At 34.1% G+C, this 17569-nt stretch overlaps 1 protein-coding gene across 4 annotated transcripts in view; it reads left to right on the top strand.

Annotated features, from left to right (window-relative positions):
- Spag6 (sperm associated antigen 6) overlaps window positions 1-17569 on the top strand; it is a 65291-nt gene that overhangs the window by 44331 nt on the left and 3391 nt on the right. For 3 of the 4 annotated variants that reach the window (XM_078023325.1, XM_040277492.2, XM_040277493.2), the window contains 5 exons: window positions 315-488; window positions 1653-1805; window positions 4236-4427; window positions 11391-11507; window positions 13991-14136. In XM_078023325.1, the coding sequence (XP_077879451.1) occupies window positions 315-488; window positions 1653-1805; window positions 4236-4427; window positions 11391-11507; window positions 13991-14136 (782 nt within the window). The remainder of the gene's footprint in view (window positions 1-314; window positions 489-1652; window positions 1806-4235; window positions 4428-11390; window positions 11508-13990; window positions 14137-17569) is intronic. The other variant, XM_013358855.4, reaches the window with a different exon arrangement.

Raw genomic sequence — 17569 nt, 5'->3', positions numbered from 1 at the left:
TACTAAATTATTACATGTCATAAATTTACCATTTATACTTAAGAAATGATCTTCATCAAAAAGTCATATTCTTTCATAATCTATAAAAGGTAGAATTTTAAATTAGAGAACAAATTTAGAAATTAGGGAATTAAAAAATGAATATAATACTAGGATGTAAAAGTCTCAAAATTCAGAAACCTTAGGTCATATTATTTAATTTTTTTCTTTTTTATAATGGAATTTGAATATTTAGCTATTTAAATTACATCTGAACTCTGTAGTGGACTAGGGGATTCTATGTAATGTTTTTGTTATTTGTTTTTGTTTAACAGCGTCAGATCCTTTCAGCTCTCAGCCAGATTGCAAAACATTCTGTGGATCTGGCAGAAATGGTTGTTGAAGCAGAGATTTTTCCAGTTGTACTTACCTGTCTGAAGGACAAAGATGACTATGTGAAGAAAAATGCTTCTACTTTAATTAGAGAGATTGCAAAACATACACCAGAGGTGAAAAAAAGTTTGGTTTATTTAAAAAAATAAAACCTTTAAGATACAATAATACGTAATTTTATTTTTCAAATGAAACAGTTTATTTTTGGGCCCGAGGTTTGTGTCATGGGATCTAGTTAGGTCAGGGTTTTTCAGCTCAGCACTATTGACACTTTAGACTAGGTGATTCTTTGTTGTGGTAAGCTTTGCTATACATTGTAGAATGGGCTCTGCCCACTGGATGCCAGCAACACACCTCCCCCGAAGCGATGACAATCAAAAATGTCTCCATAGGTTGCAAAATGTCCTCCAGGGGACAGAATTGCCCCCATCTGAGAACCACTGGATCATAATAATGGAGTTTGAGTTGAAATTTCAGTTTTTTATCATTTCCAGCTTCCCATTTCTTGATTGTGGGGACTGTGGACTACTGTCACCCTTATCATCTTATGTCAGCTGGGAGTAGTCAGAATAGTATACCTCTAGGTTGGGATAGACCACAAAGGTCCACTGATCTAACGTGACCACTCTATCAGCTGCTCTCACATGATCATTTCCTGATCTGAGTTCTTAGATGTGAAAGAATTAGAGACAAAGCAAGCTGTGTTGATTCTGAAGCTGTATCTTCTTTTCTGTATATATTTTGACTAATCAAATTTCACATTAAAGTCTCATTTCTTATTTCATCTAACATCTTTATTTGGTTGATATTTTTTAAAAATGGAAGAGCATGCAGCTCCTAATCATTGTTAGCAAAGGAGGGATAATTAGGTTAGCATATTTCAAGACTGACATTGTCTTTCAGCATTCAGTGATTAATCTGCTTCATACTCACACATTGTGATTGGGGTTTCAGTAGTTAGCTAGTTATGAACTAGCCCTAGGCTTAGTGTCTAGGTGAGGAATTTTGACATCCATTATAATAGGGATAAAAGTTGTGCCATCAATGCATGAAAAATTAAACGGAGGAGTAAAGACTCTCACAGTGAGTATATTTGTGTGTTTGAATTAATAAGGCTATTATATTTGTGTATTTCTTTACTAAATACCATAGTTTCTCTAAATGATATTTCAGTTTTACTAGTTGTTCTAGGTTCTAAATAAAGTGTGGCTACACTAATATTTAAAGATGATCATATGCTTTCCAGCCCCAATTGTCTAGCTCTTGTTCTTTTCTTCCAGCTTGCACAGCTGATAGTTAATGCGGGAGGAGTAGCTGCTGTGATTGATTGTGTTGGGTCCTGCAAGGGAAATATAAGGCTGCCTGGCATCATGATGCTCGGTTATGTGGCAGCTCATTCTGAAAATCTAGCAATGGCAGTGATCATTTCCAAGGTTGGTTCGTTCTTCATTTCTCCTTGTTATTACAGTAAGATATTCTAAGACAGAACTATACAGATTGAGACTCTTCCACAGAATATAAAACATAACTGGTCAGAGCAAAAGAATTATCTGAAAAATTTTTCAGTTGTTTCAATGTGTTTTTCTGTGCTTATGTTTCCTAAAGCAATCCTTGATGAAAGATTTAGGTCATAGGAAATTTCAACTTTTAATCAAGAGTTTCATATCCACTGTTCCGAGTATTACTATTTTCTCTATTTAAATATTACAATAATATCTTACAGAATCGTGCATATTTACAAACATGTAAAGCATAACTTGGTTAAAAACTAATGTGAATTATATGACTAGTAGTCACTTTCACTGCTCTGAGGTCTACACATCCCTTCCTCCCTTTCCTGTCATTTGGAAGGAGATATGGCAATGGCTAGGATATCTTTTTAAATTCATTTTCACTCAACTTTCATAAACTCATTTCTCAAACTAGGCCATCACAGCATAGGTCAGACAGCAGTGCTCCTTGTTTCCTAGGGATTTTGCCTTATCTCGGTTTACAACTTTCTATGGACCCACCATAGGTGCAGACCTGGTACATAGTAGGTGCTCACGAAATATGATGATGAATAAATATTGATCTGAAGAACGCTTCAAAGGCTCTATGTGCTTAAAGTGTGTGTGGCGACCCTCTAGGGTGTGGGTTTCTTATCAGCGTAGAAAACGTGCTGCTGTATGTTAAACAGAAACGTGGATTTTTTTTTTTTTTTTATCCCTTGCTAATCCTCAGAATAAAAAGGAGACTTGGATCTTTATTTTCTACCTATTTCATGATGATTCTTTGCTTCACTCCCTTTCATCCTGTTCTTTTTCTTTTGTTCTTCTATTACCACAGGCTGTGACAGAGACTAGAGTAGTAGTGGTGCTTTCGGAAGAGTCACAGTAAGAATGTTACTGGGTTTTTTTTGATCCTCCGTTCTTTTGTGGAAAGTCAGAAAGCTCCCGCCTAGGAGGAAGGATGAAGGCCGCAGCAGCTGCCTGTGCTGCCTCCCCGCTCTCGCCAGCCGACCAGGAGGCTCTCCCCTTTGGTCTAGGGCTGCCGCTGGCCTCTCCCACCTGGTTTTGTTTTTCAGCTAGTTAAGATCAAGGTGGCGGCAGCAGAGGTGCACCACCCAGTAGTGCAGCTTTCTTTTCCCGTGTAGTTCTTCAGGGACTATTAATAACGCCCTACATTTAAATAACGCTTTATAATTTTTTGAAGCACATCCATGCTCCTTATCTCACTTGTTATTCATAACAATCGAGGCCAGTAAGGCAGAGCTTGGGGGTCAGGTGGAGGCCCGGCTGCTTTTCTCCTGAATCTTCAGTCTCCTATCACAGAAGGACAGGCTTTCTGCAGTCACTTCACTCTGTAGACAGGTCTGACCTTTTGTATTGGCAGACATGCATTTTTAGTTGTAGGAAGGAGCAAATGAAGAAACATGGCAGTTCTCTTTAGGAAATTGGTCTTAATAACGGAGTTAAAAGATGGAAGAGAAAAAGTACATATGATGATTTGGGCCTTCGCTATGGTGATGACCATGTGAATACTGTTTTTTTTTTTTTTTTTTTTTTGGGGGGGGTACTAAATTTGAGGTGATTACTATAGTCTCAAATTAGTTAGAAAATTATCCCTGTGCAGAATCTGGAATTAGAATTTGATTGGGGTTATTTGATTTTTTCTTGGTTATATGGATTGTGATGTGGCTCTTTAGTTAATTGTATCTTTATTATTTAGATGAAATTGAAGCCTAAGATGTAAACTGTAAGCATATGCTATCTGTGTGACAAAAATAATCATTTCTACTCTGACATTCAGTCATGTTAAAATGAGCAAAACTATAATTTAAAAGTTGACCAAAATTAATGGAAAATTATTTATATTCTATTTCAGGAAATATATTAGTGGATATACTTCATTTAAAGTTATTTAGTTAGACTTCTTATACATTTCATTTTGAGTCTGTAGTATTTATTCTGTTCTCAGATGTATTTTACTTGGCAAGAATATACTTTCTTTAAAGATTCTAAATTAACAAAAGAAAATAAAACATTTTAAGATCCTAAACATTTTTAATTTGTCATAGTGGAATCTGGTTTTGCCGAGTCTGTGACATCTGTTGTTTGGTTAAATGTCCCTCTATTTGGGGGGTAAAAGCTAGTAGAGATATTCGTAGTTAAGTTGGATTGTTACAGATAATTAAGGTAATTTAGTTCTAGTGATTTTATTGACTTAAGAAATGACAGCCCCTGTGATGTGCTCATTTATTGAACCATTTAGGAAAAAAAGGATCAAGGCTGAAATGATTTCTTCTAATGTTTGAAAGACACAGAAGACTCTTTAATCCTGCTCTAGATTTATAACACTTGCTCTTTTGATCACCGCTGCAGGGTGTACCCCAGTTGTCAGTCTGCCTGTCAGAAGAACCAGAAGATCATATTAAGGCTGCTGCTGCTTGGGCCTTAGGACAGATTGGGAGACACACTCCCGAACATGCACGGGCTGTCGCCGCCACAAATACTTTGCCAGTTCTGCTTTCTTTGTACATGTCACCCGAGAGTTCTGAGGATCTACAAGTGAAAGTAAGCGCTTTATTCTTAAGGGTTTTATGACTATTTGTTAGACTTTTTAATCATATAAAAAGATCCATAATTTTAATTTTAGTTATGGAAAATATTGCTTTTATGAGTCAAGAAATATAAATTTAGCTGAGCATGGTGGCTGACACGACTCGGGAGGCTGAAGCAGAAGGATAGCAAGTTCAAGGATAGCCTAGGTAACTTAGTGAGACCCTGTCTCATTAAAATAAATAAATAAATAAAAGAAAGATACATGAATTTATCAGAATTGAGGTTCCTCTTTTTTTAGAAACAGGTTACCCTTGTCTCTGTAAATCAGTGATATTTTTAAAGAAATCTGGGCCTAAAGTTATAAAATGAGTGGTTGGTTATTGCCTTCTACTTTCCTGTTCACTTTTTCTATAAAATAGGAATTAAAGAATAATAGGATTTTTGAGTTGGAATTTGCTGGAAAGTTCTTTGGTCCATTTTACATTAAAAAAAAATGAATCCAAAATAATTTAAGGTGCTTTCAAGGGTATAAGGCAACTCATTGGAAAGCATCCCTGAAGTTATATATTTTATCCCTCTTCAAGTCTGCCTGATTTTTAAATTCCATGTCTTTTTATTTGTTCCTTTAAAAAAATCCATAAAATTCACCAAATCATTTTTATTTTTTTCTAATGTTTATTTTGGCACTAGGAATTGAACCCAGGAGTGCTTTTACCACTGAGCTACATTTCCAGCCCTTTTCATTTTTTTATTTTGAAGACAGGTTCTCCCTAAATTGTTTAGAGCCTCACTAAGTTGCTGAGACTGGCCTTGAACTTGCAATCCTCCTGCCTTTGCCTCCCAAGTCACTGGGATTATAGGGGTGTACCACTGCTCACTTAATCATTTTTAAATAGGCAAGTTTAATAAAAAATATTACTAGCTACTAAGTGATATGCAAAACTTGAATATAAAGTAGGATGGGTTGTTTAATAATTTTACACTGTCAAAGAAAAAATATTTTCCAATGTACTTCCTCTTAGGAAAACATGAAACTTGTGTGTGTATATGTTACTAGGGGTTAAATCCAGAACCTTATACATCCAAGGTAAGCACTCTATCACTGAGCTACTTGCCCAGTTAAAATAGGTAACTTTTTGAAAGCAGCTTGTGGAATTGACTTGGATTGAGGGATTTCATAGAAAAGGAAATTTAAAACAAAATTAAGGGGCTAGGGATGAAGCTTAGCAAACATTTAAATTTTAGTTAAAACAGTAGATTAACGCAGGGCGTGGTGGTGCACAACTGTATAACTGTAATCCCAGTAGCTCAGGAGGCTGAGACAGGAGGATCACGAGTTCAAAGCCAGTCTCATCAACTTCAAGGTACTAAACAACTCAGTGAGACCCCATCTCTAAATAAAATATAAAAAATAGGGCTGGGGATGTGGCTCAGTGGTTGAGTGCCTCTGAGATCAATCCCTGATACCAAACAAAAACAAAAACAAACCCCCAAATAAATTAACAAATAGGAAAACATATTTACTAAAACATAACTTTAGATGGTATAATGAGGCAGGAAAATAACTTAAAACTACATAGGTTAGGGACTCAAAGTTACGTATAATGAATCAGTTATTTGACTTACAAGGTTTACAAAAGTGAATTTATGTTCATTTGGTGATGTTTGAATGTTATTTCTCCACAAATACACTGAAGGAAGTTGACTTCCAAGATTAACATTTTTTTTTAATTTGTAAAAGACTTTTTAGATCAAAGCAATGATTTAATAGATGTAGGGCTTCCTCCACATGACCCCAACATTGAAACAATATTGGCAGTGCTTGTAAAGAGAGAAAGATTGTGCTCTCTAAGGTCTATTCTAGTTCAACAGGTCTCTGATTCTTTGAATTTCTGATAAGAAGCCACAACTCCATTTCCAGTTTTGATTTGTCTATGCACACACGCACACACCTTTCTCCAGGAGTTTGTATACATATATAATTTCGATCTATGTATGTCATCCTCTTTTGACCTCATATTTTTTAACCCATTATCATTAATTTTTCTTCTCTTTTTTCTCCTCTCCTCCCCAACTTCTTGTACTTCTTTTCTTTCCTCAGTTCTCATCACTTCTCATTCTCCTTCCCTTATTTCCAGTGACCCAGTGTCTCTTGACCTCTTCTGCAGGCATAAACTAGGCCTAGTAAAAGTAACTGTGTTCAATTTAGAGATTATTAATAGATAAATTATTAATATTTTAAAAATAATCTCTATTCTTTCAGATTCCTGCATTTAACAACTTTTGTTTTAAGTTTTGGAAATAAGATGAAAGAATACATATAGGAGAACATGAATGATTAATGGTGGAGTTAATAGTAATTATAGCTTGAGAAACCCTTGTAAATAGTCACTCTACCTATTAAGTTTATATAGCTTATTTTTAAAGATTATTATGTAAATATCACTGGAATAAAATGAATTTGAAAACTTCACTTTTTAAAGCAAGATAACCTTTATCATGTTTTAGTTTATCAAAGGTGGCTTTAATAGGTTAACCTAATACTACAATTCCTTCTGCTTTTATGTGACACAGAATTTACTTTTAGGAAATCTGGGTACTAAATTAAAAAGTGGATCTTTATAAGGCATTATCCTGTTAGCAATCTTCCCAAGACTTGAAGTTCATCTGAATATTTTCTTATTGTAGGGACTTAATCATTCCTTTTCTTTCCCAAGTTCTCTTGAATTGTACTAGTAGTTGTTTTAGTGGCATAAGAATGAAGTCCATTCAAGCCTGTTTGATTTGACCCTCTCCCACTAGGGAAAAGTGTATCTAAGAACACCAGAAACTGTCTAGTGGCATTTCTCATTTGTTAATCTGTGGCAGCTTTCAAATTACAAGGCCATGTTGAAGTTCATTTTGTCCCAAAGGCATGTCAGCTTCTGTAAGCATTCTCTAATTGGTTCCAGTCCGGCAGAACCAATGAGCAGCCTCATAGAATTTCTCTCATGTTGTCACTTAGCCTTATTATTTGCCTGCTCTTATGTTATTCCAAATACCTTAATCAAAGCAACTTCCAAATACCTTAATTAAAGCAACACAAAACAAAAAAATGTTTGATCTAATAAGCTGATCTGTATTTATTGTGAAAACATTTAGGCATTTGCATTTTCATTTGTTTTAATTTAGAGGCATCATTGAACTGTTCCATTTTTAGCATGTGGCATTTGAATCAGTTTATTCTATTTAGTTATAAAATTATGTCTAATATATTTGATGTAGCTATTGTGTTTTTGTGTTCGTGGTTATTCTATCCTCACTTTTAAATTTTTTGCATGGTGTTGGGGATTTAATCCAGGGCTCCTGCAAGCAAGGCAAGCTACTCCACCACTGAACCCTGTACCCCAGGCCCACTTTACATTTTTTAGCAGCTTTATTGAGATACAATTCACATACCATATAATTTACCTAATTAGAGTATAAAATATAATGATTTATAATATACTTACAAGATTGTGAAACCATCACCATAAACTAATCTTAGAACATTTTTATTCCCCACCAAAGAAATGTTGGGCCCTTAGCAGTCACTCCACATTCCTTCTGCATAGGCCTAGGCAACCATTAAAATTTACTTTCAGTATCTGTGGATTTTTATTGTCTGGACATTTAATTTAAATGGAATTATATAACATATGTAGCCTTTTGTGTCTAAGTTTTTTACTATGTAATGTGAGTTTTAAGATTCCTCTATATTATAGCATATATTAGTATTTTCCTTTTTATTTCCAAGTAATATTACATTGTATTAATGTACCATATTTTGTTTATCCATTTATCCATTGATGGGCGTTGGATTATTTCTACTCTTTAACTATTATGAATTGGCTGCTGTGAATATTATTGTACAAATTTTTGTGTGGATGTATTTTCATTTCTCTTGGGTATATACCTCTTGGGTCATGGGTAATTTCAATATTTTGAGGAACTGCCAAACTCTTCCAATTTAACCATACCATTTAATATTCCCACCACAAATATAAGAGGATTCCAATTTTTCCATATTCCTGCTAGCTCTTATTATCCTTATTTTTGATTATAGCCTTCATAAGTGGGTGTGGTTTGGTGTATTGCATTGCAGTTTGATTTGTATTTGCTTAATGTTTAATGATGCTGAAAATATTTTCATATACTTTTTGGCCATTTGTATGTTTTCTTTGCAGAATTATCTATTTACACCTTTGCCCAGATAACAATAAGTATTGACTGCCATGTGGAGAAACTTGAACCCTCTTACATTGCTAGTAGGAATATAAAATGTTGTGGTTATATTGAAAAAAAGTTTAGTAGTTTCCCAAAATATTAAACATAAACATGCCATCATTACCCAACAAGTTTTGTCTTAGATATCTATCCAAGAGAAATGAAAATATTTGTATATATAAAGACTTGTATATAAATTTTTGTAGCATCATTATCATAATAGCCAAAAGTTGATATAGCCCACATGTCCATCAACTAGTGAATGGATGACCAAAATGTCATAAATCCATATGATAGAATCCTATTTGATGATGAAAAAAACAAAGTACTGATACATGCTACAACATAGATAGAAACTCACAAACATTGTACATGGTAAAATATTCCAAGCACAAAAGTTTACACAATGCATGATTTAATTAATATGAATTGTCCAGACAGCCAAATTTATATAGACAGAAAGTAGATTAGTTAGTAGCTGCCTGAAGGTGGTGGGGCTAAAGGGAGGCAGGAATGAGGAGTGATTATAAATGGGCCTAAGACTCTTTTTTGGGATGATGAAATGTTCTAAAATTAGATTGTAGAGATGGTCACATGATTCTGCAGATTTATAAAGTTCATTGAATTGTGTATTTAAAAACCAGTGAATTTATTATATATAAATTGTATCTTGGTAAAGTTAAAGATCTTAAACTCAGAAATAGACATGTAAACAAAATCTTAATTAACTGATATTTCTTTCATGTTGAATAAATAGCTGATTATAAATCATGACACACATTCCTACCTGTAAGAATATAGCTATAAGTTGAGTTTATTTCTTCCAGATGAAGGGTAGTAATGTTCAGTGAATTTCTAGTGTCCTTAGACTCTTTTCAAGAGTTCTTGATTAATAATTCCACAGTACATCATCAATTTGGAACTATTAGAATTAGAGAAAGGTGAGCTGGGGATATATCTCAGTTGGTAGAGTGCTTGCCTCCCATGCACAAGGCCCTGAGTTCAATCCCCAGCACCACACACACACACACACAAAAAAAAAAAAAAAAAAAAAAAAAAAGAATTAGAGAAAGGCGGAAAGGCTGTCTGTGTAGTTTAATGGATGTGATCTCCGCTCTACAGTTACTAGGCTTTGTCACCAGTAGCAGGTAAGTTAAACTTGTTGGCCTGTGAAGGTCACCATGATCTTAAAATGGTCACAAAGAAACAGTATAACCAGGTATATTGGGAATTGAGAGTTCAATTCCAACTTATACTAGAAGTAAGGAAGGGGCTGCATTTCTTATATTCCTTCTTTTATTTAATCTAATTTATGAAATAATGTTTGAAGACAAATGTGTTAAGAGATGAGAGGTTATACAAGACTACTTTATTTGGGTTTCTGAGAAATCTTAAATTCATGAGATCCTTTACTAGTAGAACAAATAGATTGAATGTTTTTGCTGAATCCATTACCAGTTATAAAGTAATGTGAAGATTAAAATGTTCCTGCATTTCAAGAGTATTGCTAAACATTCAGTAACAAGATCACAATCCCAGAAAACCAGGTTGACTAAGCCTTCAGAGAGAGAATGGTTAAACAGAGCAAATCTTTATGGATGCACTGAAGCACAAAACCATATACAAGCAGATGTGGAATTCCAGTGGAAAACACCTTTAGATACACACAATTGTGAAACTTTCCAAAATGAAAGGGACAGGCTGTAATACAAGGAAACAAACTCACAACCAGCCATGGCTTCAGAGCTGGCTGCAGTGATATGCTATAGTCACATCAGGACTTTCCTTCAGCTATGCCGTAGCAGGGAGCAGCACCATGTGGTGTCACTTTGAATTATGGAAGAGCCAAGTGTGGTGGCACATGCCTGTAACCCCAGCAACTTGGGGGCTGGGGGCAGGAGGATCACAAGTTTAAAGCCAGACTCAGCAATGGTGAGGTGCTAAGCAACTCAGTGAGACCCTGTCTCTAAATAAGATACAAAATAGGGCTGGGGATGTGGCTCAGTGGCAAATGTCCCTGAGTTTAATCCTGGTGGAAAAAAAAAAAAAAGAAAGAAATATAGAAGAGTGCTGGGTGTGTTGGGGGAACAACATGTGGTACCTGATCTTTCGTTTGTAGGTGATCCACTTCCTGTTGTTGAGATGATTTTTTCTTGACAGCTGAATAGATCCTATCTGTTTTGCTTCCATGTAAGGATGAGGAAATCTCTTCCCATAAACTATAGCCACATTTCTGCAGATGTGCATTGAGTAATACACACAGCAGATATTTCTAACTACATATGTATAAACCATGGAATCTTTTGGAGAATACAGAATGTCTGATAATGTCATTCTACAATAAACCACATTGTTTTCTCATATTTATTGATTGGGAGAAATAGGATGTATTAGTTATCATAGTTTTATATGTATAAATGTTACACTAATAATAAAAACATATTAATTTATAGCCTATAACTTTATGCTTCATAATTTTAATTTCCTGATAGATAACTTTAAGAAGTATATGTTTTAAGGTTTAACAGAAATACAGCTGTCAGGGTATTCTATGATAAAACCAATCAAAAATAGGAATTTGTCAGACAGTTATTTTTAAAAATGAAGCAACTGTAGGTTAGACTGGGAACTTAATTTCATTTTCAAATTCCAGGAATTTATGAATGAATTTTTGTGAAACTTTCATTGATTACTCAATTTCACATGCATTTTTTCTTTGTATTTCAATAGAGCAAAAAAGCCATTAAAAGTATCCTACAAAAATGCACCTACCTACCAGCCCTTGAACCATTTCTGTATGATGCTCCTCCCAATATTCTGAAGCATGTGGTTGGACAGTTCAGTAAGGTAAGAATTGCTCTTTTAGCCTGTAAGAAGGGTAAGAAAATAAAAATGATTTGTTGACTTTTTTTTTGTTAACTACTTATTTTCTTCTTTAAGATGGGGTCTGGGGTTTACTACTTAACTCTCTGTATTGACATGGATAATACAGGCTAGTTACGTCCACATGTAAATAAAACACTTCCTTCTTTCCCACCCTTTTCTCAGTTTCTATACTGTCATTTTAAGTATTCTCAGGAAGTAAGTGGTATGTCAACACATAAACACTTTGTAATACAGATAATATATATTGATAAGTAACTTTTAGTAGTTTTCCCAATGTCTTTTAGTTTCCTTCACCTGGGAACATGGCAAAGATCTTACAAAGAAAAAGAAAGATGTCTCTGAGCCATTGAAATATTTTTCACGAAATCCATGCACTTTACTACAGATGCTCTCAGACAGTCATTTGGAACCTACTGACTTTTTTTAATGAACAATTTTAACAAATGTAGCTGTCACATTTCTAAGATCATTGCAGATTAAGCGATAGTAAGTGGTAGTAAGGGAGAAAGGTCAAGCTGCTAGAAGAGGGCACGGCCGGTAGAGTTGACTACTGATAGTGAGGGATGGAAGAGAAGAGCAGTATGACACAGTCATCATCGGTCAGGATGGCGACCTAAGCCATCAAGAATAGGTTCAATTATCTTCATATATTTGACTTAAGAAAATGAGGTCAGCAAGGTGTATACCACAGTGCTTATGCACACAGGCTCAGGTGCTGAAGTATATATGTGTGCTGCTTAATAGCACTAATTCTTTATACTAGAGTCTTGACCTCTCTAAACCTTAATTTGACTACCTGTAAAGTAAGAAGAATAGTGGTTTTTATTTCATATGATCAATGTAAAGATTAAATGAGATTGATTATGGCTAATTAAATCACTTTTTAAATTAGGGAAGAGGGCAAGTTCATTTTAATAGTTTTAATGCTACATAAATGCAGTACTACTGTTTGTATAGCATATTTCTACAAAAAATAAACAAAAAGTGTGTATTCCAACTTTTAAGTACATTCTACATTTTAGATATTCATATAAAAGGTAGACTTTACTAACAGCCCTTAGTTCAAGTCTCTCCCAGGATTCCCAGAACTTGGCTGACCTGCAAGTGCCACAGCGGTTGGAAAGCAGAGATTATCTCTGAAGCTACCTCACAATACATTTCTGTATATCAGACCCTATGCTCTGTTTTTCCTTTCAAGAAAATAATGAAACTTTTTTTTTCCTCTTAGTTATATGGGATGTGGGAGATAAAATGGCATATTCCCTTTGACAACCCACTAACCAACTAATGTAGAGAAAAGACTATAAAGTACTGCATGGGGAAAAATCAATTCATTTCTTCATTTTTGTGTATGTTGGGTGCTAAGTAAGAAATTCACTAGCCGATTTGGTCATCTACCTTATCTTAGGGTAAGGTGCTGAGTGGATCTATCTATAGATAGAATCATAACTCTTGAAAATGGATAGTTGACATTGTGTCTGAAAGTCATTTTGTAGTTTAATTGTTTAGTCTAATGAGCAAGAAGATATTATAGGGGCTGGGATTGTGGCTCAAGCGGTAGCACGCTCGCCTGGCATGCGTGCGGCCCGGGTTCAATCCTCAGCACCACATACCAACAAAGATGTTGTGTCCGCCGAAAACTAAAAAATAAAAATATTAAAAATTCTCTCTCTCTCTCCTCTCTCACTCTCTCTTTTTAAAAAAAGAAGATATTATAGTTTTATTGAACTTGCTATAAAAATGAACACTATGCTAAAAGTTCAAAATCAGTAAATAAAAATCAGTGAGATTCATGGAAGTTACACAATTAAGGCCAAGTATCATATACTCTTGCAGATGTGTACATTTGCTTCAGGCAGAATTTTTAATTTTCCTAAAGGCTTCTTAAAGGAATAACACTCAAGCAAAATCTTAAAACTATGAGTCAGAGTTAATCAGGCAAAATGTGGGAGGCTTGTGGAGTGTGAAAGGCATTCTAGGGGGAGGATGCAGCATGGGCAAAGGCAAGAAATGACACAGCATGCACACTTTGATGCTACTGAAGCAAAATTTAGGGTGGAGATTGGTAGGTAAGGAAGCTAAAGAGGAGTGTAGGAGCTGGGCCCCAGAAGACCTTTCCTGCTTTGTTAAGGAGCTTGCCTTCAATTTCATAGGTAGTGGAGAGACACTGAATGAGTGTAAACTTTATGTTTTATGTTTATGAGTGGAACATCATTATCTTTGCTCATATTCATTGCCTTTCTTCCATCTCCACAACATAAAAAGTTAATGCACTTCTAGGAGTGCATTTCACTTCCAATCATCAGCAGATTTTGGCTTACAATGCTATAAATATATTGGGCATACATTTTCTTCTACATTTTTTGGATACTTTATTGCTTTTTTGGTAGCAATGATCTAACTTGGAAAAGAAGAGCTGACATTTTTATTTGTTTACTTTCAAGGTGCTACCACATGATAGCAAAGCTCGAAGACTTTTTGTAACCAGTGGTGGACTAAAAAAGGTTCAAGAGATAAAAGCAGAACCTGGTTCTCTCCTTCAAGAATATATCAACAGTATTAACAATTGTTACCCAGAGGAAATTGTGAGGTGAGAATATGGACTTCAAAAAGTTCAAATTATGTTGTAGTGTTTTTGGTTTAAAATCTAGATTTTTATATTCACTTTTCAAAATGTGTACTTTGAAATACTACATGAGGCCAGTGAATACCTTGATTTTTTTCTTTATCTCTTTTTAACCTTCTTCAAATTGAATTATGTTCTGATTTATACATTTCCAAATCAACCTGGAATATTATTTAAGGCATTGATACACTAATTTAATATATGCTACTAAGGAATAACCAAATAGAGAGTCTAAATTAAACTGTTTTTAAATTGTAAATACCTGTTTTTGAAGAAGCCTATGGATTGTGATTTTCATAGTTTCCTGTGTATTCTTTTTGTTTTGAGAGAGAGAGAGAGAGAGAGAGAGAGAGAGAGAGAGAGAGAGAGAAATTTTTTGTTAATATTTATTTTTTAGTTTTCGGTGAACACAACATTTTCATTTTATTTGTATGTGGTGCTGAGGATTGAACTCAGCGCCCCGTGCATGCTAGGCAAGTGCAATACCACTTGAGCCACATCCCTAGCCCCCCTGTGTATTCTTAAGCTCACATTACATTAATGGAAGTATTATGGTAGAAAAGAGATGTTGAGTAATAAAAAGAAAGTTACTATGTATATGAGAAAAAATACATAAATAATATGTATGATATGCTGACATGCAGGTATCTCAGAGTAATCTTATAGGAAGCTATGTTCAAGATTATTATTATTATTTTGTGGTGCTGGTGATAGAACCCAAGGCCTCACATATTCTAAGCAAGTGCTCTACTCCCAGCCCAGATAAAACATTTTTAAAATAAAGTTGATCTGCAAGCATTAAACCCAAGTCTCAGTTCTTGTAGGCCTAATGGAAAACTATACCATTAAATCCAAAATAAATACAAGCAATTTTACCAAGAAAATAATAGAATGAATTAAACAAATGAATTTTGAAAAATGCTCACAAAGAATGAAGACTAAAAGGTATATTTATTTATGGTTTTATAATCTTATGCTAAATTCTTTATTCACTAATATTGGAAAATATAAATTGCAGTTTTTAATGTTATAGCATATATATAATTTATAACTTTCATTAGTTTATTCTATTTAATATCAATTTTTAATAATATGGTAACAATAATTTTTAAAGCACACAAAAATGTTATGATAAAAAGTATTTTCTGTTCATGTATATTCAGATAGAAAATTCTTTCATGAGTTGAAAGTTTATATACTTTTGGGAAGCTTATGCAAACTCCTTTTCCAAAAGAATTCTAATAAACCAGCTTTGAAAAATATTAATTAGAAGAACAATATATCATAACATGTATAATTACTATATAGAGAATACACAAATATTTTTGTGTAGCATAAAATATGTATGAAACTACTAAATTTGGGATTATAAAAATCTTTTTTCAGCTGAGTGTGGTGGTACAACCTGTATCCAGTGACTTGGAAGACAGAGGCAGGATAAACCTGAGTTCAAGGCCAGCCTCAGAAACGTTGTGAGACCCTGCCTCAGAATAAAAAAATAAAAAGGCTGGGAGTGTAGCTCAGTGATAAAATGCTGCTGGGTTCAGTCTCCAGTATCCACCTCAAAAAAATCTTTTATTAATATTGTTACATTAATTTTTATCGTTGGGATATATGTCCCTGCAGGAAGAATGCTGTTTTTATATGTCTAAAATATAACTCCCAGTTCAATTTTCTAAAAAACAAAATTAAAGAAAAATTGGGGGGAAAAGACAAATTAAAAGATTCCAAAATGGAATTATGTGTTAGAATTAATCAATGGTAAGTTACTTTCTTGAATAGAAGTTTTCTTTTTACTCCTTTTAAGCCATATTTTTAAATTGAGCACTGAGGGAAATTAAAAACTGTCCCATTAGAATTTAATCTTCCTGGGCATGGTGACCTGTAATTCAAGTGGCTTGGGAGGCTGAGACAGGAGGATCACAAGTTCAAAACCAGCCTCAGCAACTTAGTGAGACCCTGTCTCAATAAAAATAAAAAAGGGCTGGGGATGTGGCTCAGTGGCCCTGAGTTCAATCCCTGGTACAAAAAATTTAAAAAAAAAGAAAAAGAATCTGGTGCATTGTAAAAATATCATTGTAAAAGTTAACTTGCATTCTGTCATCTGGGGTGTCCTTTTAAAAATTTGTAATTATCTTGAGGAATTTTAGTTGGCTGACTTAAAAATTTTCTAGTGTTTTTTAAAGCATTAGCTTCTATAATGTTTTATAGAATCTTTGAAACATTGTTTTTCTGTAAAAATAGACAAATATATTTTTAAATGTTTTTATTTTTGCAATTATATATTTCCCAAGAATCACTTATCCTTTTAGAACTTTTACAGCTAATTTTTAGAACTAATGTAAGACAGATGATCAGTAGGTAAATATTTAGGCTAATAACAGATGACAATGTATTTCATATTGCCAATTTTAGTGATCTTTAAGGTAGGCCTTAGAAGACCTAAGGTCTAGGCTGGGCCCATTTAAGCCAGGTGTTTTTTTAAAACTCCTTTGTGTTCTGTATCTCTGCCTACACTGGAGAGGGGAAGTGGATTTTTGGCAACCATCTCATTTGGGGAAGGATTCCTGAGCACAGTCTTCCATTCTGTGTACGTCTGTATCAAAACAATATAATAATGTTGCTATGATACAATTTTATATAGGTCTCAGATAAAGTTAATTCACTTCCATTCTTAAAGAGTGTTTATAGAGGTAAGTCAGAATAGCAGTGGTTGACAAGTGAGGGGAAGGAATTTCTTGCTCTTTTGGGTGTGTTCATTTTGCTTCTTTGATGAGAACTATGGCTGCAATCTCAGATTTAAGTGTCAAAACAAACCTAGGTGTCTGTCTTGGTTTCATCTGCTTACTGTGTGACCTTGGACATAATATTTAAACCTTTTAGCCTTAGTTTCTGCATCTGTAAAATGTAGATAATTACCTGTTTGAGATAATGCTTAACTAAAGAGTTTACACATAAAAATTAATCCAGTAAGTATTTCTTATCATCCTCTTTTTGTAACCCTATTCTATTTTTCATTCTCTTGAAGATAAACATTATTATCAGCTAAATTGAATATAATATTATAATAATATTAGAGAAACTATGTAGCAGTTCTTGCCATTTATTATTTTTCACTGTTTTGATGAAAAAATATATCAAGCAAATTTTTGTTTCTTTTGGCATTAATATAAAAGACATAAGATTATTCTGGTTTGATTTAGATTGCATTTGGTTGTTAAGATAGAGTTCCACTTTTCCTGATAAAAATGTCTGTTTGAATTCCTTAACATCAGATAGACTATAGTTGAAACAGGATTTTCTGACAGCTAATGAACAACTTGATATATTTATATGGACCTATATTCTGAGACATATGTCTGTATGCACTTATGGGAAGGTAGCACAGTGTCTACTC

This window comes from Ictidomys tridecemlineatus, chromosome 10, assembly GCF_052094955.1.
Source record: "Ictidomys tridecemlineatus isolate mIctTri1 chromosome 10, mIctTri1.hap1, whole genome shotgun sequence".
NCBI lineage: Eukaryota > Metazoa > Chordata > Mammalia > Rodentia > Sciuridae > Ictidomys > Ictidomys tridecemlineatus.
The sequence above is the reverse complement of the archived record's forward strand: the minus strand, read 5'-3'. Positions and strand labels throughout refer to the sequence as shown.